Genomic DNA, 27775 nt, shown 5'->3' on the forward strand with positions numbered 1-27775 from the left:
TATTTTTTTGGTACTAAATCAAATCTAATCTAATCTAATCTAATCTAATCTAATCGTTTAAAGTTCCTGGCATTACTATTAATCAAAAGATAATAACTAAGAAATCCTAAGTAACTGACTGAAATGTAAAGAATGGGTGCTCAAATGATAGTAGTTACATAACTGTGACAGCTTAAGTTTCAGAAGCTCTGCGCCACAGGGAAATTAACTAATCATACAGTGACAGAGCAAGGTTTGGAATCCAGGAGGAAATCCTGCTGCTTTTATGCCTGGGCTCTTCAGTGTCCCCATGACAACAGTGGGTGTGTGTCTCTGCAGGCATCAATATTAAATGACGCATGAATGCAACACATCCAGGTGCCCTTTCTGTATGTCCGTTCTCTTCTGTTGAGCATCCTACAGTAACACATTCAGGTGCCTCATGTGTGATGACTCATAGCAAAAAAGACCTGCAGATTTCTCCTCCTCTTCCAGAGCTACAGATGAAGCTCTAAGCTTCACACCACGCATGAACTGAGCCCCAGATCCAGAAAGATATCTGTATCCACATAACCGCGATATTTTTGTGAGAAAATCACGATGATTTTTCCCCTTAAATTTAATATGCATTTGTGAAGATAATTCAATTAAATTTTATTTATATAGCACCAAATCACAACAAACAGTCACCTCAAGGGGCTTTATATTGTAAGGTAAAGACCCTACAATAATTATAGAGAAAACCAAACAGTTCAAATGACAACTATGAGCAGCACTTGGTGACAGCGAGAAGGAAAAACTCCCTTTTAACAGGAAGAAACCTCCAGCAGAACCAGGCCTGTAATCGGTTGTGGCTGAGGGGAGGGAGACAAAAGACGTGCTGTGGAAGAGAGCCAGAGATTAATAATAACTAGTAGTTAAATGCAGAGTGGGGTAATATGATGAAGATATGATGCAAAGTGCTTAATTTTGCTCATCCTCATAATGATAAAGAATTAAAAAAAAAAAAATACTGGTTCCAGATCCAAACTAGCTCAAAAATTCAGCCCTACCTTTGGTAAAATCTACATCCAAATATACAAACTAAACGTCTCTGCAAATGCACATTTGACAAATGTCACATTAAGCTCTAATTTAACTTCAAACTAACAGACTGTGCCGGCAATTACTCATTGTCAATCTCATCAACCACAGACACGACGCAACTCCCGAGCAGAGCAAGAACTATGGTCGTCAGCTTAGTCCAAGATGGTGGAGTTGGAGTCTGTCTGACCACAGTATGGGAGATTTGACAGAGCTGAATTAATGTGAGAACAAGCACAAGAACAACTAAACTCTCAAAATATATCTGACCAGGTCCAAAATACTCCTTCATTTCCCAAATGCAAACAAACACTGAGGCAGTGATGAGAGTTAAAAGTCCAAATTCTTTCAGCTCCAAAAATAAAACGGTACTGGCAATGGTAATAAGGCATTAACATGCACTAAGCTCTGGCAACATATCACCCCCACCCTTATTAATCTCCGCTGGCTCCCAGCAAAGTCACGCATTACCTACAAGATCATTCTTCTCACTTATAAATCCCTCAATGCTCTGGCCCCTCAGTATTTGTCTGACCTCCTTCAACCATACAAACCGTCTCGGACACTTCGTTCCTCAGCCACGGGTCTGCTCTCTGTCCCTCTCCTGTTCAAAAGGGCCTTTAAGCTCTAGTTTATTTGTTTTTGTTTATTTACACTCTTTGTACAGCATCCTTGGATTTCTTGAAAGGAGCTATATCAATCTAAGTTATTATTATTGTAATAAAGTTTTAACGTTCAAACATCCACAGTAAAGAGGTTGATACCTTATATCTAGATCGAGATTATAAAACCATGTTCTGAATTATACATTTCAAAAATAACTAAATACCATCGATGTTGGGCGGGTTACTGAGCCTGGGCTAGTTGCTATATAAGGAGGCTGGCTACAGAGCTATAGTTATGCCAGTATAAACACATTTGCATATGGAAGCTGTAAAAAGAGGTTAAATGGTTCTCAAAATGTTGAGGATCAGCCAAGAGAACATCTGAGATGTGACCATTCTCACTATGAAGAAGTCCTGATCCTAAGCTTGACTGTTTCCCCCATAATGCCAAAGTTTGATGACCTCCCCTGTACTCTTAATGATGAGTTTTGATACCTTAATTATCAGTAAAGACGTGTTTTGGGAACCATAAGAATAGGTTCCAGGAATTTCCAAGAGTAGTTCCAGTAAGCTGTATAGGTAGAGATCACACATTCATACCCAGTCATTTTGTTCTGGAAACAGGCCTGAAATATGACCGAAATCACTCAGTTCAGAAAACAGACACAAGGGTTACTCCCTAATAGGCATCCAAGGGGGAAAAGTTCTCACTGAAATCTTAATTGGCCCATTATTCTTTCCTCTTTCCTATTCATTCTTTCCGCTTAAATACTGGGTCTCTGGGTTATGAGTCTTGTAAATCTGTGGACATCATTTCAACTAAATATCTCCCCTCCCAGCAGGTGTTTCATTTTAAAAAGCTACATTTGAAAAACTGTTCCTATAGAATTGATGCAATTTACATCAGCTTTGGTTCACTTGATCTAAAGATGTTAGCGATACAACACAGCAAAGGCTGTGAGCCTTTAAACAGTGGGGTGAACTTTACTGTTTCTCCATGGAGACAGGAAGTTGTTGTAAAGCCAATACACACTGCTCAATCTCCCTTAAATTTCACTTTTTTGATAAAAACCCTCATCCAAAATAATTCTGATGTCACAGTCATAGCCTCACAACAGGAAATGACATGTTGTATAGTATGACTTACTCCTTGGCAGTTCACCACATACATCTTCAGTGTGGTCAGACCCTGATGATGCTTTATTATAAAGGTTTTTATGAACTGAAGGACACTCATATGGTAGCGACTTGTCAATCATAAGGCAAGCCCACCCTAAATGATATCCTGCTTTATGATCCCTTTATTTCCTCTAATGGGACCAAAATTTACAAACGAGATTTGAAACTAGCAACTGACACTAAAACGCATCAGCAAAGTGCTTACTGAGTTTATAGACCAAGCGAGCAATAGGCTGATTTTCTCATAGACTTCTTTACAATCAGACTAAGTTTTACACGGAGGAGTCGCCCCCTGCTGGCCGTTCAGAAAGACTGTAAGGTTTAAGACATTTCCTTTTCAAATTTGGAAGCTACATCCATCTTTTAGACACGTCTTACATGTTTAACATCAACAGGTTGTAAAATAGAGGCATTTCTGTAATGCTACATAGTGGAAACACGAAGTGATACATATATATTTTTGTGTAATAACAGTCAGGGCCTGAACACAACCACACAAGCATCCACATCCCTGCAAATCGCTGCATGCAGCTTTAATTAATTGTAGACGAAAACCAGCCACATTAAGAGGGCGGACTATTTAATTTTTCAGTTCTAACGTGAACAAAAAGTACTTCCCAGCTACTTTCGCATGCTTTAGCCGCCCTTCCACGCGACCACAGAGTCTTGAGGTCACTTTTATAATGCTGTGAGCTGCTATCTGAGATTCTGTCACTTGAGTTTGAAGCTGCAGACCTCCATCCTCCTACTGAAACGTTACCTGTTTGACGCTTCTCCTCGACCGGCTCGGTTTTCTGGTTCCGGAACAAGAAGTCCCGGACCGTTTTGAACTCTTGAAGCCGGCAGAACTCAAACAAGCTGCAGGACATCCCTCTCCCGTCCCGTACGGACCCGAGAAGATGACAAACAGCCTCGCTGCTAACAGTCCAGTTCTGGGAGAAGAGCGTCCGTTTCACGCCCCTACTATCGCGAAAACTTTATGACAGCCTTTTCACAAAGAAAAGATTTCCAAAATTTCCTAAACTATCCCCTAAACAAGTACAAATAACTGTCTGCCGCTCTTATTTTCACCTAAACTTCCCACCCAGTCCTGATGACACATCGTTAGCATAAAAACATTCCACTGCTTCCGGGTTAAAGTTCCGTCGCCGATTTCACAATAAAAGAGCAACAAAAGATCAGTGACAACAACTCAGATATATCACTTAAAAGCTAAATGATCACTAAAAGGAAAATATTACGACTAGAAAACTCAAATATGATCTCTAAAAAGCCTTAAATAATAACAATGAAGACTGTATTTTTCCTATTTATTCTTGTGATTTGGTGACTGACAGAAATCTTATGTCACATTTCATAAAGAATATTAAAGAATATAAATCTTTCTCTCATACATTGGTGAGTTTTTCTTTTAAGTTCTTGATTATTACAACAAAAATAAAAAAAATAATATCATTAATAATAAAAAAATTGGGGATTTTGTTTAAAAAAAATCAGAAATGTTGTAAATTAAGCGGTTACATTGTTTTAATCTCTTAAATTAGTGAGTTTTGTCAGTTAATTGGTGAGCTTTATTTCTCATAAAATATAGGGGGGTGGAAATAAGTGAGTGTATTCTTTTTAATTGCTTTTAATCTAAATGTCTGACTTTTATTATGTATTTCTTTTGATTTGTAAAAATACATTTGAATTATTTTAACAATTTTGTTTTTACTGTGCATTTGTGATTTCTATATATTTTTCAATGTAAAAAGGATTTTATAATCCTAATATTATAAATTTGTAAAATAAAAAATCTTATGACAATTTTTCTTTCATATTTGATTTTTGGGTTTTTGTAAAAGTGTGTAAAAAAAAAGTTTCATGAAAAATGTAGGTGAGCTTGGGGGGGCCCTGGTGGTCTGGGGGCCCTATGCAGCCGCATATGTCGCCTGTGCCTCGGGCTGGCCCTGCATGTTTTTTCAGGCCTTTCATTAACTCTGTAAAACACGTGCACAATTCTTCACCTGAGAAAAGTAGAGGAACATCTCTCTTACTCCTAGTTCATTTTCCCTTGACTGTATTCAAACGATGTCATATATTTCTTTTAGTTGGTGTAGTTTCTAGAAGGTATGTGAAGGCTTTTTGTCACGGAAAGTCAAGCCTCTAAAAACTGAGCAACTGAAATCATGAACTGATTTCACTATATAGACCAGCACTGAAATGGACATTGTTATGCATGTATCTAAAAGAAAAGATTATAAAATTACAAAGCCAATTATATACAGTCCTTTTCACATTACAAAGTAGATTATGCAAATGTGCAAGTTGTGAGCCATCCTCGTTTATTTTGCGTCCAAGGAGCCAGGCTTTCTTGCCCTTTTCGAATACTAGTAGCTGTCCAGGCATTCTGAAAGTCGTTAAAGGTTTTTCCTTATACTTGATCATTTTCACAGAGGAAAAAATTGCTTGTTAAGCCATTAAATACAGACCTATGACTCATTCAAGCATAAAAAAGGCACCTAACTCAAAGAATGAACTGGTGTTAGGTCTACACATGACAGACAACTCTGCAAAGAACCAGTTTTAAGTTGTATTTTTATGAGCTGACGCTTGTGACTTGTAGAGGCGCTTAACCTCAATAAGCTCCATAATGTTATTTCTCTCCCAAGTTGAACAACACACACAAAAAGAGCTGGTACCACACGATGGCAGTAATGTAACATCAGGGATGAAAGCTGGCGTAAAAACGTCAAAGAAGAGGAAGCGCAGAAGCAGGACAAGTAGGAAGCAGGGATCATTGTACTGTAGAATTTGCTTATGCGGAGACGCGTATAAACACAGCGGCTGGACGACACTTCAGAGACATAAGTTTATAGCATGCAAAGGAAAATTGTTAAAGGTAAAAATACAGCGATGACAGATTTCTCAGCAGGGTATCCTCATCACCAGGGAGTTTCATTTACCAGGAAATTAACATGTGTGAGCTTACATGTCGCTGCTTAGCTCACCAGCTAGCCGCATAATATTGTGGCTTTCAGGAGCACGAAAGTGACGCTGCTGTGATTTCTATCACCAAGACCAGTGACTTTAACTTTGAACGTTGCTTCTAGTCTTGCATTAGTTAAACATGTATTTGTGTCACCCTTTGTCTGTTAGGTGGGACGGCCGTACCCAGAATTCGAGAAAACTCGAGGCTGATGCGGACACACGTGAGTATCACTGAAGCGATAAAACGCGCTTTTATTGCTGCTGTGGCAGAACAGGTTATTTAGGATGTTAGGTGTGGTGCTGCTGGTTAGCCAGCACGTAATAAAACAGATGAATGTTCACACTTTGCAGGCTTTCAGAAGGAGAACACTGTATTCAGAATAATTGTATTTCTTTAACAAGTACTCACTTAGAAGTACTGTAGTACTGTATGAAAGGCTTGAACCACTCCTCATTTCCTTACGTTTGGCTTGTGAAAAAAAAGTGTTTGTTTTTATTTTGCATCCTTTCTTGTGATTTCTTGAAGCAGCCTTCAGGACCAGTTCTCCAGGCTTCTTGAAGGACATTCAAAGCTCTTCTGTGGATGTTTCTGCCTTTTGGTCTGTTTTCTATCATCTGCTTCAGTAATGTTGAGGTCCGGGCTCCAGGGAGGCCAATTCATGACTGATAGTTTTTTTTTTTTTTTCTGTGTTTGCCTGAAAATGGTCTGGTACAAGAGAAAAATATAAAGAAATGAAGGGTGGCTCAAGATTTTTGTACAGTACTAAGCCTCAACAGTCAGATGTAATGAAGATGACGTTGATGGGGGTAATAAACTCATAATGACATAAAACAAGGGAACACACAGCTGCTGTTTAACTGTCATACAGCAGACTGTACATTGTTGGATGGTGACTGTTTCTTCTTTCTAGGAATCGATGGTAGATTACCTGAGTGGACGCGATTCTTCGGGCTCTTTCCTGAACGCCATCGGGCCTGCCCTTTTTGGTAAAACATTTTCTATTTTAAAGAGGATTTAGACTACGTTGAAATCAAGCCTTTGTATGGAAACATGACTGTACCTGTAATTTTAAGCCTTTCTGTTCTGGAAATATTTATACTGAGATTGGTCATGGGTTGGTTTTGATGCAAGTGCAGTGCTGAATAATCTAAGCTTTAATAGAGGTGCGAGCAAACACTGAACATACAAGTTTTACCTTTTTGGAAGAGAAATTGAAGAAATGGGAAGATATGTCAGACATTGATCTTGTTGAACCGTAAACAGTTTCAAGAAAAAGTTTGAACCCTTTGGAATTGCCAGGATCTCTAGAGTGTTTAATACAATGTGACCTCATTGACAGCAAAGCCACAATTATAGAATAGGGCTGTGCCCTATTATATTGTCTGCAATAATACTGGTATAAATTCTGACATGCTATAAAAATGCCATATTACAATGTAAATGCTATAGCAACACCATGTGTTTATACTCCCTACAACAATGAGACACGCCTGTCTGAGAGTTAGAGCCACATGTCAGGGAGCTACTTCAACAGTCTAACAAAAAACAATGCTTTTGAAAAAAAAATGCAGGAAAACTGTTCCTGCTAAAGGTGGAAACAACAAACGTGTTCAAGACTTAAGGCAAAAACACACCGTTGAGTACGATCAGGCTAAGAAGGAGGAGGAGATACTATGTGACAACATTGTGCAGCTCCTGAAGCGTTAAAAGGTTACATTAACTTTAGTTATTGTTAAACTAAAGTGTATTATAACAGGTTTTTTATACTTTTATTTACAATTTTTAAGGAAAACACTACCTAAGGCCATGTTTGTGCTTAATTTTGGCTTATGCTGTGTCACTGTTATTGCACCATAATGCTGCTGTCATCAGTGACAGTAGCATTATGGTGCAATAATGCTGCTGTCATCAGTGACAGTAGCTTATTGAAAAAGAGTGAGGTGAAAATACAGAGGGGAAAATAAGTATTTGATACACATTTTAAATGTTGTGATATAATTTTACCATATCACCTACTCCTATTATAGACCAAAAAACCCATCTGGTTAAATTGAGAACACAAAAACAGTTACTTCATGTGTTTATCAAGTATAGGCACTCAGTGCAATAAAGGAAACAACTAAGTGCAATGATGAATTTAGTAACTCATAGGAGACTCTCTTGCAGCAGATGTTTCCTGTAGCTGCTTATGAGACTTTCACAGCAGCGTGGAGGAACTTTTTTTTTTTTTTTAAGTGTTTCAGTTACTCGGTAGTTCAGGAGGTGTTGATTAGACTGCCCTCTTCTGGTGATGCTGCAGCATCTCAGTTTGGTTATATTCAGGAGTCTGATGTGTTTTTTTTCTTTTTTTGCGCTCAGCATGTTGTTGGCATGATTTACTTTGTGTTGCTTTGTTACTTCACCTTGTCTCTCCTAGGAACATTGGGAACTTGGTGTGATGCACAACCACCACCCCTGAGGGGAATGAATTTTCTCCACTTATTGGTGTTATTGTGGAGTGACAATCACCTGGGGCTAGTGGAGCCTTTTTGATCTTTGTGTGTTTATGAGATGCTTCGTCTAATGTCCTGTGCTTGGCTTACAAACCAACCACTCTGAATTTGTATGACTTCTATTTATAATGTGAAGCAAAACTGCAGCCAGTCTTATGTCTTTAATTAGAACATCAGAGTCCTTGGTGGGTAATAAAGACTCAAAAAGTGAAATTGTTTGTGTTATTAATTTACTCAGATTGTGTTTGTCTGTATGACCATTGGACCATATTTTTATAACTAATCAATGCAGAAATCTTGGTAATTCCAAAGGGTTTTCTTGCAACTGCATGTCCAAAGTATAAATGCTACTTGTTCTCCAATGTTTGATAGATGCATTAACAGATATTGAAGAACTTTCAGAAGACAAGAAATGAACAGATCCTTGCCTCTGTTTGCAGTAATGACTGAAATCTAGTCTACTTGAGATAAACTAGATCTGACCGACGATCAAAGAACTAGAGTTAAAGAATGCTCATTTTTGTATTTGTCTTTTATAACTTGCAGGGTTCAATTTCCCCTTGGAGAATGACATCATTTATTCAGATGACGATGATGACGATGATGATCGTTTTTATCCGCGCAGGACTGCCAGCAGGACTTTAGAACCACATCCACAAATAAAACAGCTCACTGATGAGGTATCACCCTTCAGTTGCATTTGTTGGAAAGTGAAACAAGAGAAGGCCTCTTTAGTATTGGTCCGTGGTTTGTAATAGGACATTACTTTCGGTCTACACTGAAGAACTTCAGAAACTTTAAGCAATAGTTTTTTTTTTATCCTCAAAATGAAAATTTTACATCAAGCAATTTATCCTGTGTGCACTCTTAGTGTGATTTTTAATCTGTATTGTGAATTTATTGGAACACTGGTTGACACGGCCTTTTTTCCATCAGGAGGCTGATAAAATTGCAAAGGAATTAATAGAGGAAGAGGAACGGCGTAAGGAGAAAACTAAGAAGAACAAGCGTAAAAAAATGGTCCGCATATGCATAATTGTTAGAATTTAACATTCTCTCAACGTTGGCGTTTTGTTTTTCTTTGACAGCAGTTTTCTGTCTTTTGTTGCAGCGTAAAAAAGAAAAGAAGCGACTCGAAAAGGAGAATGCAGTAGTTAAAGATGGTTCACCTGTGAGTCCATTTTGATTCTTGTATACATGCACAAGTACAAGTGTTAGTCTGGCATTTTTTAAATCTGTGCTGATTTTAACGGCATTTTTGTTATTTCAGGATGAAGAACAAGGCAAGTCAGACTCCTCGGAAAAAGAAGACGACGACAACACTATAATTGAAAGTAATGCAGAAACAACTGAATCTTCACAAACTGATAACAATCAAAAGGCAATTGAGGCAGCTGGATGTGAGGAGAGCAGTGCTAATACTGCAGAAAAAAGTCTTATGAAGATGAAAGAGACCGAAGAAGAGAGCCAAAAGGTCTGTCAAAGTTTTACATTTCTGCTTTTTGTTTTCTTTTAATGGACTGGGGAACCAAGTGGTAGAAGTTTTACAGTATTTTATTATATGCAAAGACATAACAGTATTTTTCATGCTAATTTTAAAAATGACAAGCTCTTCACAGCAACACCTTGCAGATGACTGTCCCCAAAACAACCACCTTGTTTTATCCTCTGTAGGATTTGGATTTAAATAATTCATATGATTCTTCTGCTAAATTGGTGCCTGAGGAAACGTGGATCCAGAATCCTAAAAAAGGAAGAACAAAGGAGGAAAGTAAATTACTTGCTGTTCAACAGCCTGAAGAGGAAAAGCCAGAAATTGCTGAGAAGCCTGATGTTAGAAAGAAAGAGAAACCTGAAACCAATAAACAGGTGGGAATCTTGTAAACATATTCTTTTAGGTCAAAATTCAAGTCCATTGCTCCTAAGGCCTCAGTCATGCAGGCCTAGAGACTAGTTGGTGATCCCTGGCAACGACCATGTGAAATCAGCTACAAAGTGGGTGCTGTACCAGAAACCTCCTTGTGATGCTTTGGTTGCTAATAGATTACTGTGGTTGCCTGTAGTTGGTATCAAAAACGCAGATTTGCCTGTAAGCACTCATCATTTATTCTCCGAGCTGCAGGGGAACTTAGAAAAAGTGATGCAGGCGGGAAATGGAGATGATTCGCCTGGCAGCAGTAAGCACTTTTTACAGTTTTATTACCACTTGGCGAGTAGTTTGAGTGTTTGGAGACAAGTTGGCATCTTCCATGCAAACTTGAGGTTATGTTGTAACCTCTGTTCTCTGATAACACGAATGTCTCACTATGAGGAACTTTTCCCTCTGCGTCATTCTTTATTTGAGATCACTTCTTCCTTGGTTTATACAAGGAGACTGACCTGGTAAGATGCCTCGATCATTATCAGAGAACAGGGGTTACGAGATAAGCAACCTCAAATTCTGTCAAACATTCGTCTCTATATCTCATTGGGATATGTAGATATTCCCATATTGCCAGACAAGCTCATCTGAACAACTGGCTGTTATCTGAGCATAGAATTAGTCTGATCAGACCTCTTGAAGGACTTTGTCCTTTCAGTATAAATGCTTAAAGCCCTCACTGGACAAAGTGTGCAGGCACCTATGCTCAGGAGGAGAAAGCTGGGGCAGACTGCAGTGGAAAAGGGTGTTGGTCCATCTTTGTTGTGAAACTGGGTTTCGCAACCCTGGCTTGCCTGCACATGCAGTCGCGGTTGCACTTTTACCTAGCAACTGGCGATTGCCATTGGGTCACCGATTGGTCTCTGGGCCTGCATGAATGGGACTTTAGCAATCAATTCTACGATTGCCAGAAAGCTCCAGTAGCCACTCCAGTCTTTTCCCCTAATGACCAGTGGTTGCCAGGTGGTTGTCAACCAGTCTCTAGGCCTGTGTAACTTTGGCATAAGTCATATCAGAAGTAAACTAAATCTGAGTTTCTTTAGTTTCTGTTAATATATCAGTAACTTTAAGAAAATGTCATCAGTTTAGAAATAATGAAGATTTAAAACAAAAAATTCAAAGTCTGACTTTTTAATCTTTATCTATTGATCAGTCCTTAAAGTGATCACATATGACAGAAAGTAGTTTCCAGTATATTTCTCAGTCTAAAACTTCTTTTGTAACAGAAATCAGTGGCTCCCATAGCAGAGGAGTATGCAAAGAGAAGCATCGATCTTGCCAGTAAGTGGCATCAGCAGTTAATCATTGAGAACCTAATGTAAAACAAAAATGTCAAAATACGAACAGGACACAACGGCGCTTCCTCTCTTTTCCAGATATAGGAAATCGTTTGGCTGCCTCTGGGCAGTATGAGAAGGCAGTGAATTGTTTCACTGAAGCTATTAAATTCAACCCAAAGGAATTTAAGTAAGAACATGAACTTAAATTGACTTCATTAAAACTCCCAGTAGGCGTTACTGTGGCCATAAATTTTGTTGACTGTGTTTCAGGTTATTTGGAAATCGGTCCCTCTGTTTTGAACGACTGCAGCAGTATGAAAGTGCTCTGAGGGATGCTGACCTCGCACTCTCCATGGAACCAAACTGGATAAAAGGTTTATTTAGGAAAGGAAAAGCTCTCTGTGGCCTCAAGGTAAATTGTTGCCTGTCTATCCAGTTAACACAGTTTATATTTTGCTTCTAATGCTTTCTGTTATTAGTGCTTTCAGATGCTTTGAATTCTTAGTGATATTTTAGTGGTTATAAAGGTTGCAGCTTGTCTCGACTGATTTGACGTTTTGATGAATAAAGTATCAGCTCTGTAGAACAGTGTGAGATTATTGCTGCCTATTTTAGTTTCAAGTCATGGATTTTTTTTTTCATAGTTGTGGCGGATAAACTATGCAGTGTGCTGTCAGTTTTGCACTCACTGATGCAGCCCTGCAAAAACATTTACCTTCATGAAGGTCGACACCACAAAAGACCGTCAGCTAGCAGCTTCACCCATCTGTGTCAGCTCCCACCTGTCAACGTAGCTGACAGTCCTTAAATATACATAAAATTATTCTTAATATAAATTAAATGGGTGAGTTATATAAAAATTCCCTATCATGTAGGGGGAAATTGCCCTGGCTGACAAGGATTGGCTATAACAGCCTGCGTCCCTACACCTGTCAGATGGCAACAACCCTCAGTCCAGATGAGTTACATTTAAAAAACACAACAAAAACAAAACAGTCACTCACCGTAGAGTTGTTATGAGGGGGGGGGGACTATCAGTGTACACAGAACAGGTTTTTGTTCCAGGCTGTAAATATATTTTTAATGTTGATGTTAACGATGGGCATTAATATTGAAATATTTCAGGAAGGGACTCACTTTTCGAGCCACCCTCAAGTGGCCAACAGAGGAACTGCAGGTTTCCCAGGGGCATTGCATTATGCTCAGGTGTTATAGCCCTCCCTGCTATTAAACAGTAATAAACGGCATCCTCCAAAATGCCATGCAATTGAACCAACACCTCCTTGAGCATGCTGACTGCAAACTGAAAACTCGTAGGATCGCATTATTACACAATCAAAACCTGTAACTTGACGTAAAATCCCAACTTTGTCACATTTGTCTAGTATTTTGAATCCTAACCGTTGGCCTGTGATTCTTCCTTGGCTTTATTTCCAGAGATACTACGAAGCCTCGCTGATCTACAAAGAGGTCCTGAAGCTGGAAAGTACAAGTGCCGAAGCTGCACAGGAGCTGAAACGAGCACAGACTTTGCACCTCATGGTAGGAGGAGCTTCGCAAAAATGGAAATGCCAAAAAACAAACAAAAAAAAGACATCTACCAAAGCAGACAGGAAGCATAGACTTCACAACAATAATAACACTCTCACTGCTTAAGAAGACGTCTGATTCATTGGTTTCCTTATTTTTTTTTTTCTCAGTGGTTTCAGTTGTTTCATATGCAGAGCTTGTTTAGGATACATCAGTGTTGCCTGTGTCTGTATATGTAAGACTAATAAAGAAAAGGTATTCGTGTCTGTGTGTTTGTATCACTTCAGGAAATGGGCTTCAGCTGGGCACAGAGCTCCGAGGCCCTGAAAACTCACGGCACATTAGAGGAAGCTGTGGAGGCTCTGTTTTCCAGTGAGGTTAACACAGGTCCTGGAGGTAAATGTCACAAAATGTTTCTCAAAGTTATAATGATGACAGCGATGTCCTGGTATTTAAAGAGATCCCCATGATTCAGTGGGTTCAGTTAATGTTTTTGCTAATCAAGCACATAAATAAATGCTTCCTCAACAGCTGGCTCTGTAAAAAGTGTTGATAATCTATACTGCATGTAAGAGGAGAGTGTGTCACCAAAATTGCTGAAATGAAATCACAAAATGTTTAAAGTTCAGCTTCGTGTGAGCACAGCTGTACTGTTTGTTCAGTTTGTACAGCTCATGCAACCAGTAGAGACCAAGCAGACCAGCCAGCAGATGATGATGATGATGATAATGATGATGATGATGATGATGATGATGATGATAGCAATGATGATGTGGGCGAGTGGACTGTCCTACAAACAGGCCGCCCTCGAACGCAGCAGGCGAGAGAATCTGATGCGTTGGGCCAAAGCAGAGTGAAGTCTCAGTCGCCGACCCCTCGCCCCAGGAGTGCTGTAAAACCGTAAGTCCTCCTTGATGTGCACGTGAAAATTAAAAATTAAAACAAAAAGATGTGCTTTAACAGTTTGTGCAGAAGTACTTGGAGTAAAGATCAAATAAAAAAATGTATAATGTTGAAGAGTTAACTTATTTTAATGTGAGTCCAAAGTGCATAAGAATTTGAAACTGAATATTTGTATTCCTGCTGTTTTCTTTAAAGAGCGCTTTTCCCTGTTTGGACTGGATTATTGGCCCCGACTGTCACCTATGTAAAACTCCACGAGCTCTTTAGCAGGTGAGCTGTGACAGTCTTATTGACTCCTTTGGCCGTGTTGTTTGCTGTAAGCTTGAAACAGGAAATTTTTTTGACATCTTTGCTTAAAAAAAAAAAAAAGAGTGAGTTCATTGATCATTTCAGCACTCTCTCCCTCTCAGAGCTGGGACCGTCTACAGCATCAAGATGCTGCTGGAGCAGCAGTGTGCCTTTGTGAACTACACCAGAAAGGAGGACTGTGATAAAGCTATCCAGTGTATTAATGTATGTATCCATTTGCACTGAGTCATTATTTACATTCAGGCATTTAACTCGTGTCAATCTGAAGTCCAGTGAATGCAGATGCTGCAGACATCTCTGGTACACTCTTAGTTTATTTTTAAAAGATATGAATACTTAAAATACAACTGGTCTGTTTTGCTGCATTACAGAGTATATCTCTATGGCAGCTACACACCACGTGCACACGGCACTCACCTGTTGGTGTAGCCTTTTTTGTACGCCCGTCAAAAGACTATTATGTGAACACCCATGGCAGGCATTTAAGTATCTGCTCAATAACTCAAGAACCGTTCGACCTACACTTACCAAACTTCGTGGGCAGATAGCTTATGACCAAAGCATGGTTGGGATTTGTTTAAGTTTTTCATGTCCATAGTTAAAAAAAACAGCTTGAAGGATTTTGTTGAAACCTTGCATGATTATTCTCCATATCAACACACTAGGCAGAGATCAACTCCTAGAGGTCAAAGTCACAGAAATGTTAAATCTTTGTTTTTTCATGTGACAAACAGCAAACAGGGTTAACTCAGTGCAATGGGTGTATTTTTTTTTTTTTTTTTTTTTTATTGATTACACTGGAAAACATAGTAATGGTCATCATAGGTTACATGTTAATTTTAGCTACTGTTTAAGTTGCACCACAGACATTATATAACAGGCGGTAAACTCGGGCACAAAGATTAAAAAAGTTGAGGTTTGCTGATATGATGAAGCTTATGATATGATGCTAGGATCTGATCTCCGTTGATGGCTTTTTCCTCATTACCAGAGTAAACCGTTAACTCAGAGTGAGCATACTGGTGTTGTTTCTGATCAGCTCCGTCACCTGTTCTGACATCTGGCACGCCAAATGATAAATCCTTTATAAACTACTCAAGAAAATGATCCCATTAATCGATGATTAATGGTTAACCTTCTGGTCACGTTTCAGGGAATTATTTTCGAGGGGGCTCCGCTGACGGTGCGATACCCCTACAAAATCCACCCCGAGCTCGGTGTGTCCAAATCAGCAGCTACTGACCGCTGCCCACGCCCCAGGTAAGAGCAAGTTATTGTTCTCCTGCTTATTGAAAGAAAAAAAAAACAAAGCACCATTTCACTTCTGTTATAAGTTCTGATTTTACTTTGCTTTTATGGATTGAGACAAATGAGAACTGGTGATTTATTAACTCCTGCAGTTACAGGTTTGTGATGAGATTATTTTACAGCATACTTGGGCAAAGTACCAGAATGCCATTACATTTCTGTTTATAAAAAAAAAATAATACTAATTCCATGCATGGTTTATTTTATGTATTAAGACACGGAAAAGAGCCTTTTCATTTCTGTCATTTTTGGCCTTTTAAAGAAAACTTAAAAGAAAAGCATAATCTACAATAAATTTCATAATTCCCTAAAAATTAATCTTTGACTGACATAATTTTTCATGTCGTAGCACCTACAAGAAGGAGTGCTTTTTCTGGAGGACAACAGGATGTACGAGGCAGGACTGCACCTTCAGACACGTCCCAGAGCACAAGAACATTGACAGGGACAAATTCACCAGCAGGCTGGGACTGCATGCAGCAAATCAAAAATGATCACACAAACGTATAAACGACGACAACAAAAAGAGTTTGGAATTGAATTTTTGGGAATTCTGTGCATCACCATGACTGTATGTGTCCAAATGAGACATCAGTCTATATAGTGCTGCAGTTATTGTAATTATTCATGTGCCTTCTTAGGGTTGCATATAAAATGTGCCTCTAGCACTAAGCACTCGTTGGCAATGGGGTGTTGTTGGGAATTGTTGATTCCATCTGGTTATAGATTTGACTTTTAGTTTGTTGTGTTTTCATTATTTAAATTAGATTTAACAGATTTTTCTGTTGGTTTGAACACTAGGTGGCAGCATTATATTTAGCTCTGAACTTTAGGGCTGCAAACTCTTTGCTTTCGTTTTAAAGGCTGTGATTCCTGCATGGTTATTTTACTGGCACATTTAATGTGCTGCGTTTCATTTTGTAAATGTCTTATTGCTGGGCAGCAGTTTGTGTGTGAGTGTGTGTGTGTGTGGACTGATCAACGGTTGGATTCTGTTGGTATGAACATTAAAAGGTTTGTGTTGCCCCTTCTGTGGGAGAATTTGTTTAAGTATAGTTATGTTTGTATAGGAGCATTGTTGTAAAAAAAAAAAAAAAAGGAAAAAACATAATCAAACATGTCTATAAAGGTAAGTATGTAAATTATATCAAAGAATGAGCTGAATAGAAAAAACACAAAAGCTCAAAAAGTTGTAGACTAAACTTTAGCTTCCCCTTTTTCACAGAGCATATTCTAAATAACACTTTTATAACATTATAACAAAGAAATGCCAAAAAAAAGACACAAACAATAATAATTTTCTGATTCACTGTCATTCATGATCATGGTCAGGAGATGGAGTGAAACATCTACTGACTGGAAGGGTGGTGCTTCAGTCCCTAACTCCACACGTTGCCATGTTCTGGGAAAGATACTGAACCCAAACTTGTGCCAAATGCACCCCTCAGTGTGTGTGTGTGTGTGTGTGTGTGGGGTAGTTGGAAAGGTCTTAAAGGATAAAGAATAAAGCGCTGTATGAATACATGAATGGCGCTTTTAGTTTGTGTGCTCAGGTTCAAAGGAAAGCCCTGTGTAGGTACCAGTCTATCTGACCGGGATCTTGGTTGTCTCACTCCCCCTCTAGTTTTGGATGTGAGGAAGGGGGAAAAGCCACGACTAGAAGATTAGAGTCCAAGTGATCTTTCACTGTCTGTTAAAGAATCATAAATTTCAATTCCAGCCACAGCAGCAGTGCATCCTGTTGCATTTTTATTGTGTTTAGAAGCCCTTCTCAGTCAGCCTAAGTCGCTGAGTTTCAGTGAAATGATAAGTAACCATTGTCCTTGAGTTTTTATCAAAAGCAAGATTCTTCTAAGCTTAAAATACCTCACTTCAGGCTGCCTGAGCTTATAATGTGGGTGGGATTTGTGTAGATCCCGCTTTGCTAAGACCCAGTATGTTTGTTATTTGACTCAGGCAGTTCAAGGTCACTTTTGTGACTCCTGTTACACAATGTTTGGGGTGTGAATTACAAAACCTTCAAAGCTTCCCAAAGAGCTGAGGAATTACCTAAAAACTAATAGAGGAAAAAAAAGTTTAAGGCATTTAGCTGCTTAATAAAAAAGTGCTTAGTCTCGACCTTGCAGGTAGAACAGCTGCACTCGTGGGCATTAATTGGCTGATGGTGGCATACCTCACGAAGCCCTTTTGATCTGTGTGAGATTTGGGAGCATGAAAGGCCTGAAATACCAATAACATGAACTTTGGTTGAACCCTTAAGCAGCACTCTGACATGCAGTTGATACATTAACAACTTGCAAAATGGGTCTATATTTAATCTTACTGGTGCGCTTGGCTTTGCCCCGTGAGAAATCTGTTTAAATGCAGATAAAGTCTGATAAGAGGTCAGGGTTCACAAACGGGCTGGAATCAACATCCCGCCACTCCGGGTCCGGACAGAGCCAATCCCTTACTTAACTAAAGCAAACACCAGGAAGATTAAGTGCATCTTGTTAAGACAGCGCGGTTTGTAGAGCTTTTAACAGAAACCTCACTCCCTCCCAACAGGAGGAAAAGGGAACAAGAAAACACGGTAACAAACCGAACCAGCACACAGGACGCGCTGCTCTCCCACTCGACTTTTTGATATACGGCTATGCAGCAAAAACCTTCCTCACTCCCCTTCAGGGGAGGTTTCAGTTGCAGTAACTGAATGCGTTGCTTTTAGCACAGGGATACATAATCTAATTTTTATTCTAATTCTGCGGTTTATTGCTGCTTGTAAATAAACTATTGATGTGGCACGCAGAAGCAGATGACTCATCGCGTGTATCAACCCTCTGATTTGCTTCACAGGGACCCAAAATAAGTGCTCCACTGCAGGTTTTGCAGGCAGTCAGCTTTCTGTCCTCTGCCTGAACCTCGTAACCTTCCCAGCAAGGCTGCTGCTGTGTGCTTGTCCTCTTTAAAGGAACGACACTACAAACACATCAGTGTGTGGATTTTGGAACAACCCACCAAAGTCCAAATCCTACTTTTCCTCACTGCATTTTTACATCAAGTCCTTGCAGTTAGCTCAGTCAGCTTCTTGCTGCAAGGGTTACAGAAACTTTTTTTTTTTTTTTTTTTGCTCAAGTTTCTTGCTTTTCTTCTTTGTTAGTGCTCCTGGCTTAAGGCTCTGTTGGAAATGCCTTGCGTGTCTGTGCAGCAACCAGGACTTAGCAACATATGAATTAATATCTGATGACAGTTGAAGGGTTGCAACTACATTCTGCCAAGTGTGAACACAATTCACCCACACATTGGTGAAAAAGATTAGGGATGGCTCCTTTTTAGTGGTTTAGCAATATATGCTCACCAGCCACCATATTACAGTTGTTCAACTGCTCGTTAATGCTAATATCTAATCAGCCAGTCACAAGGCAACAACTCAGTGCATTTAGGCACGTAGCTGCTCAACCCGAGCATCACATTTAAGTGACTCTGAACGTGACATGGTTGTTGGTGCCCGACTGCTGATCTGATGGGCTTTTCTCACATGACCATCTCTAAGATTTACAGAGTATAGCTCAATAAAGAAGAAACAATATCCAGTGAGTAGCAGTTCTCTGGGCCTTGTTGATTGTCAGAGGTCAGAGAACAGTGGTCAGACTGCTTTGAGCTGATAGGAAAGCAACAGGGACTCAAACAGCCACTCGTTACAGCCGAGGTTTGCAGCTGAATGCACAAGACACTGAACCTAAAAGCAGATGGGCTACAGCAGCAGAAGACCACATGGGAACAGGAAACTGAGGCTACAATTTGCATGGGTTCACTAAAACAGGACAATAAAAAACTGGAAAGAAGCTGCCTGGTCTGATGAGTCTCAGTTTTTCCTGCAACATTCAGATGGTAGGGTCTGAATTTGGCATAAACAGCATGAAAGCATGGATCCATCCTGCCTCGTATCACTGGTTTGGTGGTGGTTGATTGGTGTGAGGGATATTTTCTTGACGTTTTGGGCCCCTTGGTACCAACTGAGCATTGATTAAATGTCACAACCTGAGTGTTGTTGCTGACAAGTTTAACCATCTTCTGAGAGACACCCAAGATTCGAAGATTTTGCAATACTCATAGAGACATATTTTAAAACACTGAAAAGTCATTTAAAAACGATGACATATAACATAATTTTGGACTACTTTTTTTTGGACTTTGTAATAAGCATGATTCTGAGATCAACAAAATGTTGTGATGGTAGACTCACACCGTGGGGAGCCATCTGCAGTGCAGACTTTTTCCAGACCCTTAGCAGATTCCTTTATCGCACTCTGAAATGAATACAGTAACTGCCACAATGAGAAACTGACCTTTCTTTTAATCTAGACAGAGGCCCCCTTAACAAGTTGAAATAGCACAAACCCAATTAGGGAACTGATTGCTTGCTTTCATTTCCCTCATTTGCATCAGGGTCATATAAGGAAGATAAATTAATGCCTAGTCTTTTGTCCACACTGTCATTCCTGCTTGAAGACTATTTATTGCTAAGAAATGAGCAGGGGAAAAGTCTTTTGTCTCCCCTTGACAAACTCATCGGTGATAATCTTCAGTTAAACACCCAAAGAAGGAAAGACCTGCACTGTAAAACCTGACAAGTCAAGTTAACTCAAATGGTTTGGGGAAACTGATTGCACAAATAGATTTAAGTTTTGTAACTCAAAATATTTGAGTTTATTTAATTACGTGATTAGAGTATTAAGAACCCTAAGCAATTATGATAAGGTAGCTCAATTGGATATGTTTATTAGCTCATTTTATTTAGTATGTTGCAACTTAAATCATTAACTATGTTGGACTAAAATACTGTATTTATTCACACTTATTTAAAAGTGTTACATGTTCATATTCAAATTAAGTTTAATTAACTTGAATGGTTCTTATTTAAACAACTTAAAAGTCTAATAGAGTTACTCAATCCAACTGGGGAAACCGATTGCACCAAACTGTATGAGTAGCATTAACACAACAAACTGACTTTTTCCATTGAGATTTTATTAACGGAAAAATGTAGCTTCAAACATAAAATAAGGCTACAAAAGCCATTATCAAACAAAACTTGGTCTTTTAAACCTGACACTTTGAATAATACATAAAACATTTGTTTATTATTCAATTTTCTAAATGATTATAAAACATTGCTTTAGGTGTACATCAATAAATTTGAATACTGTACAAAGTGAGAATAATTTAAATTTTTTAGAAGCAAATGAGTTTAGTTGTCATTAACTATCAGCCATAACCATCACAAGTTTAAGATAAATTTTGATTAACGATTGTTACTTTACTTGTGCACAATATTCTGATGTACTGACATACACCTACAGCAAATGGAAGTACAGCTGAACTACAAGGATGTCTGTAACAACAATTATCCATGCATAATGTAAGAATGCATCATTTCAGATGAACAATGTAAATGTAAAACAGTTTGCACGAAGATATGTGGCTTTTCAACTGCTTTGCCCAAACCTCAAAATCAAAATGGCAAGCACTTATCTCACAACTCAAAAATAAGGATTCTAAATATAAATTTTGACTAATTATCAATTATTTTTTTGCTTTCAAATGTACTGACATGAATCTATAGTAAATACAAATATAGCTAAGATGTACAAGGATCTCAATAATTAAATGCTAAGAATGCATCAAATTAGCTAAAAAATATAGACTGCATGGAAAAAAAAATACTCAGATACTTGTGGCTTCTCAGTTGTTTGCCTTAAAATCAGAATCACAACAGAAATGTCAAGTATTCGTTTGAACTTTTTCCTTAGTTTTAGTTTTATGCATATTGCCTACTTTAGAAAGCTTATCACCTGAACAAATAGAACTATTGACTTGAAGATATTCACCACTGATTCCTGGACAAGCATGAATGTACTAACCTGTGAACAACAAACCCCATCTACACCAGCTCATTTTTCAGTGTCTGCAACTTTGGTTTAAGTTGCTTTCTCTCATCGTTGAGCTTCAGCAACACTACTTGAATGAACTCAAAAAAGCTAATGCACTTCACAGGATAGCTCAGATGTAGAGCATAGATTAGCCCAAACAAACACACCAGTGCATCAGTCCATGAGTGATAAGTCATTACAACCTGATCCTCAAGCACAATGAACACTTGGCGTGGTGAGAAAGGAACTCCAGCAGGCGCCTCTTCTTCATCCACATCAGCAACCAAAGCAACTGCACCTTCATGGAACTCCATTTCATCCTGAAATGTCACACAGTTTGCAAAATTATTGATCAATAATATCCATGTCAAAGACAAAGGTGAGAATAAATACACATTGTCAGCTACCTTTTACTTTTGTTTTTTTACTTTATTCATTACAACCTTTTTATTTATTCCAATGGGCAAATTATTGTATTCCCCAAGTATAACATACCTTGCATGTTTTGAAAATGCCTGAAGAATCCTCTTTGAGGTAAATGGGTAGGCCAGCCAGGGCTGCTGTTCTTGTTGCATGAATGTCGTTTTTGTCCTTAAAGGATAAAAAAATAAATAAAACATGACAATGGGAACTATCATGCTAACAGTAAAGTGAATGTATTTTTTAACTACCTGTTTCTCATATGCCAACATAAGCTGGTCCATCTTTTCACCAACCCGTCCAGTTTTCTTTTTTTTGTAAAGTCCAATCAGCTTAGGAGCATATTCATCCAATGCAGCATAAAACACGTGTGGCAGATGCTGATTGGTAATCCGGTGAAATTCACAGTAGAGCTGAGGAGAATTAGCACAAAGGGATAAAATGAAAAAAACATTGCATACTTGATAAGCACTACATTTAAATTATTGCACTTACCTGTGTCTCACAAAAGAGTGCTGGCCATCTTTCCTTAAGTTCTGACACAGGAGGAGAAGTTGGGATGATCTCTTCACGCCGGAGGGCAAAGGTGCGCATCATGTGTTGATGAATAAGAGGGATGGCTCTTTCACCAGAGGTCTTCTGGAACTCCTCAACCATCTCAACCCTCCTGGTCTCCAGAGACTCCCTTGTTTCTCCAGAAGGATAACTGGGAAGGAAGTTGACCTCACCTCTCCTAGGTCTTTTAATATTGGCCCTTGGTGCAGCTCCTTCTGGGTTTGTTCTGCTGCGCTTCCCAGAATTTACAGCTACATCTTTGATGCCAGCTTTAGCAAACTTCTTTCTTTGGTTTCCTATTTTATGTCTCAGACTATTCTTCCATCCTTCCCACCCGGTGTCAGAGTTTCTCTCCTTTAAACAGGGATGTTTTCTAACTAAAGGTTCTGCAGCCTTGCCAATTTGTGTGCTACTAGGATATGCCTTCAGTCTAAAGATTTCTTCCCCCATTGTCTCGAGTATGTTGTGTTTTTGATCTCTAGGGAGTCTAATTACTGTCCCATCTTTTTCATATGCTGCATTACCTTCCCTTAGCACATGTTCCATCTCATAAGAAAATATTGGAACAATAAAAACCTCTGGCCACCGACTAATACGCTCTGGTGTATCTGTGCTATCAGTACTATCAGTCAGAATGATTGTGTCATCAGTGCTGATTGAAATCTGGTCCAGCTCAACTAATCTGACAACTTTGACAGATGCTGTGCTTGGCAGGTGTTCTATTTCAACCAAATTACACAATGCATTACCAAAATCTGGGTCGTGAAACTGAAGCCGAAAGTCAAAAGTCAACTTTAGCCTAGTTCTGATCTCATCTATGAGGGCTTGTACACTGCTTGGGCAAGATGGTAAAATTAGTCTTTCAGCATTATCAGGATCAAGGATGACCCTTAGCTTCAATCTCTCTGTTGGCTCCATCTGAGGTTGTAGTTTCTGTAACATACAGGATTCAAATATTATAGTGATATTTCAACACACATTGAGTTGTCATGTAATGCCACTTATGTATTACCTTTACATTGGCGGAAGGCTGGGGAGATCTGCTGATGTTTCAGTTCTGCTTCTTTAGTCAGACACTGGAATGAAATGTTTTGTTGTTAGAATAAGTTCATTTGCAATCTTATAAGCAAAATGTGGCATGTGGTCAGACAGCTGGCACAGAGATTTTATACTATGACCCTTCGGTTGATGCTCCACTAGTTCATATGACCTCAAGTGCTCAACATACAATGTGTCATAGTCTTTCAAGAGAAAATAAATGTTGTTTCTGATGAGTAGTACATTTAGAATCTCTTTGAACTCTGGCAATGCAGCATAAGCACCAGTACATACAAACATGCCAATTACAAAGTTTGTACCATCAATTGTTACTTGTTTTGTTCCATATATGGTGTCGCTGTCAGCAATACCTGAGATAAATGATTGTCTATCTGCAGGTAGTGATGCAATGTACAAAGACTCCATTTTGGATGTCTGTACAGGTGGTTTGAAAAACTTTGATGACGACAAGTAAAATGCCATCATGCTCTGATGTCGCTCTGCCAAAGTTTTTAACACATTTTTGTAGTTGTGAGTGTCATGAATTATTTTTTTGAAAACCTTATGCTTTCCCTCAAATTTCATTGTCCAGAGATGGACTAAGGGACCAAAGCACTTTATTAAGTGTGGGTAATGCTCGATGTAATGATGCTTTGGCCTGAATCGAACATTCGGAAAAACTTCCTTGAAGAAATGTTGGTGCTCCAAAATTTTACAAGCCATGTACTGAATGGTCTCTTCATTAAAAGTGTGGGACATGGCAAGTTGAACGACATCCTTTAAGTCCATTAGCACTTCCCAAAATTTGTCTCTTTCTGGGACTTTTGAACCAATGAGAAGAGGAAACAGTCTAAGCAGGGCATGATTTTCATGTCCATTGCCACCAATGGTTCCCCGGCTGGCAAAATTTGAGGGTACTGGATGAGGGCGATCAACTTTGTCAGAATGTTGGTATGGAAAGCGCAATATTGCTCTGTTCAAGTCTTCTAGGGTAAAATATTTTCTAGAAATCAAACCTTTTAAGCAATGCGCCAACTCCACTGGAATGACACCTTCAAACAGGTCATGCAGGAGGTCAGGTGGGAAGCCTGTGACAGGATGGAAGTAGGAGAGATGGTCAGAAAGAACACAACTGTTTTTCACACCATAATTTTCCTCACTGCCATTGCTCTGAAGCTGATGTACAAGATTATCATGAAAATCTTTTGTTCTCATCACGTAATCTCCTGTTACAGCATTTTCTGTTTGCATTTCTGTTTGTGTGGCATGAAAAAACCTGCAGAAATGTGTAGACCTGAAGCTTTCATTGAAACCAGCAAGCCCATGGGCAGCAAGGTTATCTGCCACAACAGAGTAGACAGTGCCTCTAAGACATTCACCAAGGGTATCAATGTAGACACCTACTTCTTCAAGAGTTTTCAGATCATTCAAGAGTGGTGACAACACTTTCTTATATCCAAAAAGGCATACATCATTAGAATTGCACAAGAGAGCGAGCTGAGTGCAGTGGAGAGCAGAACGGGATTTAACTGGAAAGTTTGCCAGTGTCCAATAAACTGCAAAAACTTTATGTATTTTTTTGAGGTACCAAGTGGGTTTGTGATTTCAAAATCATCCACATAAAGTAATATTGACAGTTTTGTTCCCTCTTGTGACAGTAGAACATTTTCCTGGTAGTGGGATCCATCACAAAATGACATGAAATGTCCAGGTGTCTGTGTGGGTGCTTGTTTAACTTCTTCAATCACATCAGTTTTTTTCAGCAACAATTGCAAAGATGTAAGAATTGGCACATATATGTAGGTGTGCTTTGATGAATCAATTAAATACTCCACAGGCTTGACATATGGAAAGTTTGCTTCATAGTAAGATTTTCTCATCTTAGCTGTTGACAGTGGTCCTTCAGATGTTACACATTTGTGTAAAACATTGCTATCAGAAACTACCTGACAAATCTCACCAACCAGTTCGTCGGTATATGGACAGTTATGCTTCTGTAGAACATCAACAACTGATTTTCTAATCAGAGGTTCTGATAACAAAAACAGATGATCAATATGCTCAATGATCTCCTGTGTTGCTCTCTGGGACACATGGAGAATGCTCTGCATTTTCAAGAAAAAGCCAGCCAGATTGTACTGCAACTGCTCTTTTAAGTCCTCAGGTCTACCGATACTGCTAGTGGATGCCACTTCATTTTCATGTAATGACTCTAGTGATTCAAGCTGCATTTCATCTTTTTGGTCTACATTCATGACACATTGTACAATGCCTTCATCATAGTTTGTTGAACTTTGGTGGTCTCTGCATTTGTGGGCGTTGAATGTTGAGTATACATTGGTTTTAAAATTGCAGTCCTTGAAAGGACATAGGACAGTTTCTTTCTGTTTTAAATGCCCCCTGAGATGGATAAACACTTGTCTTTCAGTGAATGGCTGCTTAAAGTTACACACAGGGCAACAAAATCCATATTCATTAAAAGCTGGATAAGAGCTGTCTTTCCTTTGGGTAGCAGTGTGTATTCTTGACAGATGTATCTTTAATGAATTGAATGTACTAAACGTGCAGGTGTTGTAGAGACAGGGCAAAGGTGAAATTGTAGAGTACTGACTATGGTTAAGCCGATAATGCTTCAGCAACATGACTTTTATTGCAGTAGAAAAACTGCACAACTTGCAATTCCACATTTTGTCATAGATCAAAGGGTCACAATTAGATGTCAAATGTTTTATATCACCTTTACTGGCTGTCTTTAGAGGCAGAAGAGCAGTGGATGATCTCTCCGTGTGTGCTGCTTCTTATCAAACACTGTAATGTCACATAAAAAATATGTTAATATATTTGACATTTGAACAGAAAGCTAGCAGTGCGGTATTTTTACATTTACACTCTTACTACACCCAAAAATGCTAAAGTTGGATAATAAAAGTTTCAAAAACATTATCAACAGTAAGTTTTGGTTTTATGTAAGAGCAAATTTTCAATTTAGGTTGGTAAACTATGACTAAACATTAATTTTAACTTTAAGTTTTTTGCCATGAAGCTTTGAAAAAGTACGTTTCACCACTCCAACAGTTTTATCCAAATAAGCCGCCAACCCTTATATTTAAAATTTTTTTACAGTTGGGCTTGTACACTGAGTTTTTCACACATGTTGTTTAAACATTTGGACTAGTGAAAGTTTAGTTAAAAATAATTGAACTTTATTTTATCATTATGCTTTGTAGCTTTGAAAAGGTAGGTTACTTAACAACTATTTCACCAAACACTGTATAAAACAGGCGGACTTCAAAAAAAGCCAGGCGGGAGCTGTGCTAGCAAGCTCCGTGTGCTAGCTAGCTACCTCCGTGTGCTTGCAAGAATCTTTTTTCTGCATATCAGCAATATCAGCAAGTCTGATAAATTCACCTGCAAGTTGTGTATAAGCATTTACATTAATTAAAGAAAAAACATTTACCTTGTAATTTTCACAATGTAGCCGCTAAAATTCTTCTGTGTCGCGTGCCTCTAATGGTGGACAAGTCCGGGCAAAACACCTTGCATCGTGCACAAAGCTCAGTGATGACATCAGAAAAAGGAGGGGTTTTATTTCTTTGGGCTGAATCAGTGATCACAACTCAAACAGGTCAAAGCAACAATACTCAAAATGAATGATAAACAGATGTGTACTTATTGCAAGTGAGTTAGTACAACAAACTGTTCATTTTGGATCTACTTAAATCAGTTTATAAAAGTTACTCTAACTATTTAGCTGATCTGAGTACAAATAACTAACTTATTTTTGTAAGAAGCACCATTGGGTTTTACAGTGTGCTGAAGCCTGAAGGTCCCCACGAATTTTAATGCTCGGACAATTTGATGGATCATTTAAAAGACAATATGAGCCTTTGTGATTGTTTTTTAAAGCTTATCCACAAACATTAATCATGAGACTATTCAAAGGAGATTTATAGGTAGAAGAGGCTTAAAGAAGACCTTCTCGCATTGCCACAAAAACAACACATTTGTCCATTTTTCAACACTCTTTCCTCTGTCTTTTGCACTCGGCCTCTAGCCCATTAGCGCCTATAAATTATGTAAACTTTTGGATAAGGCTTTAATTTTTTAAAAAACAGGCAGTTATTTCCTGAAGGAGTCATGGACTGTAGATTTTAGAAAGTAACAAATGCATTTGTTTGGTCATGCTTGCCTCTAGTTTTAACAAGGAAGGAGAATAAAATAAAAAATAAAAACACAGTTCTGCTCTGATTCTACTGATACCTGCCCAGGAAAATCTGTGAAGGGCAAAAC

The 27775-nt window shown here is 38.7% G+C and overlaps 3 protein-coding genes and 1 long non-coding RNA gene across 9 annotated transcripts in view; 1 reads left to right on the forward strand and 3 right to left on the reverse strand.

Moving 5' to 3' along the window:
* The window catches only part of rab3gap2 (RAB3 GTPase activating protein subunit 2 (non-catalytic)), a 27893-nt gene extending 23929 nt beyond the window's left edge, over nt 1-3964 (reverse strand). For all 5 annotated transcript variants that reach the window (XM_030718196.1, XM_030718194.1, XM_030718193.1 and 2 more), the window contains exon 1: nt 3607-3964. In XM_030718196.1, the coding sequence (XP_030574056.1) occupies nt 3607-3715 (109 nt within the window). In that variant the 5' untranslated portion in view covers nt 3716-3964. The remainder of the gene's footprint in view (nt 1-3606) is intronic.
* A 1621-nt stretch (nt 3965-5585) lies between these two features.
* Nucleotides 5586-16658, forward strand: LOC115772582 (hsp70-Hsp90 organizing protein 1). 2 transcript variants are annotated; one of them, XM_030718915.1, is made up of 18 exons: nt 5586-5727; nt 5985-6037; nt 6728-6803; nt 8856-8989; nt 9246-9329; nt 9421-9480; nt 9580-9783; nt 9984-10178; nt 11457-11511; nt 11607-11697; nt 11781-11922; nt 12948-13052; nt 13328-13436; nt 13703-13940; nt 14139-14213; nt 14354-14456; nt 15406-15512; nt 15910-16658. In XM_030718915.1, exons 1-18 carry the CDS (start codon nt 5706-5708, stop codon nt 16052-16054), a joined length of 1998 nt encoding a protein of 665 aa, XP_030574775.1. In that variant the 5' UTR covers nt 5586-5705; the 3' UTR covers nt 16055-16658. The 2 variants fall into 2 exon arrangements, with proteins under 2 accessions (XP_030574775.1, XP_030574776.1); XM_030718916.1 differs by having other exon boundaries at nt 13841-13940.
* A 4243-nt stretch (nt 16659-20901) lies between these two features.
* LOC115772819 (uncharacterized) lies at nt 20902-23082 on the reverse strand. The gene is made up of 4 exons (XM_030719218.1): nt 22388-23082; nt 22144-22305; nt 21968-22063; nt 20902-21792 (listed from the first exon to the last, which is right to left on the reverse strand). Exons 1-4 carry the CDS (start codon nt 22991-22993, stop codon nt 21484-21486), a joined length of 1173 nt encoding a protein of 390 aa, XP_030575078.1. The 5' UTR covers nt 22994-23082; the 3' UTR covers nt 20902-21483.
* An 87-nt stretch (nt 23083-23169) lies between these two features.
* Nucleotides 23170-27236, reverse strand: LOC115772820 (uncharacterized). The gene is made up of 5 exons (XR_004019051.1): nt 26943-27236; nt 26223-26293; nt 24502-24573; nt 23460-23523; nt 23170-23380 (listed from the first exon to the last, which is right to left on the reverse strand). It is a non-coding gene; the product is annotated as an uncharacterized LOC115772820 (long non-coding RNA).
* Nucleotides 27237-27775: the final 539 nt, after the last annotated feature.

The sequence above is a fragment of the Archocentrus centrarchus genome, chromosome 22 (assembly GCF_007364275.1).
Source record: "Archocentrus centrarchus isolate MPI-CPG fArcCen1 chromosome 22, fArcCen1, whole genome shotgun sequence".
In the NCBI taxonomy this organism is placed as follows: Eukaryota; Metazoa; Chordata; class Actinopteri; order Cichliformes; family Cichlidae; genus Archocentrus; species Archocentrus centrarchus.

What these genes read in the sequence shown, in the direction of transcription:
- LOC115772819 (XM_030719218.1), bottom strand. Translation starts at nt 22,993, where the DNA reads ATGGAACATGTGCTAAGGGAAGGTAATGCAGCATATGAAAAAGATGGG. An exon ending in CACTCTTTTGTGAGACACAG is followed by an intron (nt 22,306 to 22,387) that starts GTAAGTGCAATA and finishes AATTCTCCTCAG; the next exon opens with CTCTACTGTGAATTTCACCG. An exon ending in GCATTTTCAAAACATGCAAG is followed by an intron (nt 21,793 to 21,967) that starts GTATGTTATACT and finishes GTGACATTTCAG; the next exon opens with GATGAAATGGAGTTCCATGA.
- LOC115772582 (XM_030718915.1), top strand. Translation starts at nt 5,706, where the DNA reads ATGCAAAGGAAAATTGTTAAAG. An exon ending in TAAAACAGCTCACTGATGAG is followed by an intron (nt 8,990 to 9,245) that starts GTATCACCCTTC and finishes TTTTTCCATCAG; the next exon opens with GAGGCTGATAAAATTGCAAA. An exon ending in CTCCACGAGCTCTTTAGCAG is followed by an intron (nt 14,214 to 14,353) that starts GTGAGCTGTGAC and finishes TCTCCCTCTCAG; the next exon opens with AGCTGGGACCGTCTACAGCA.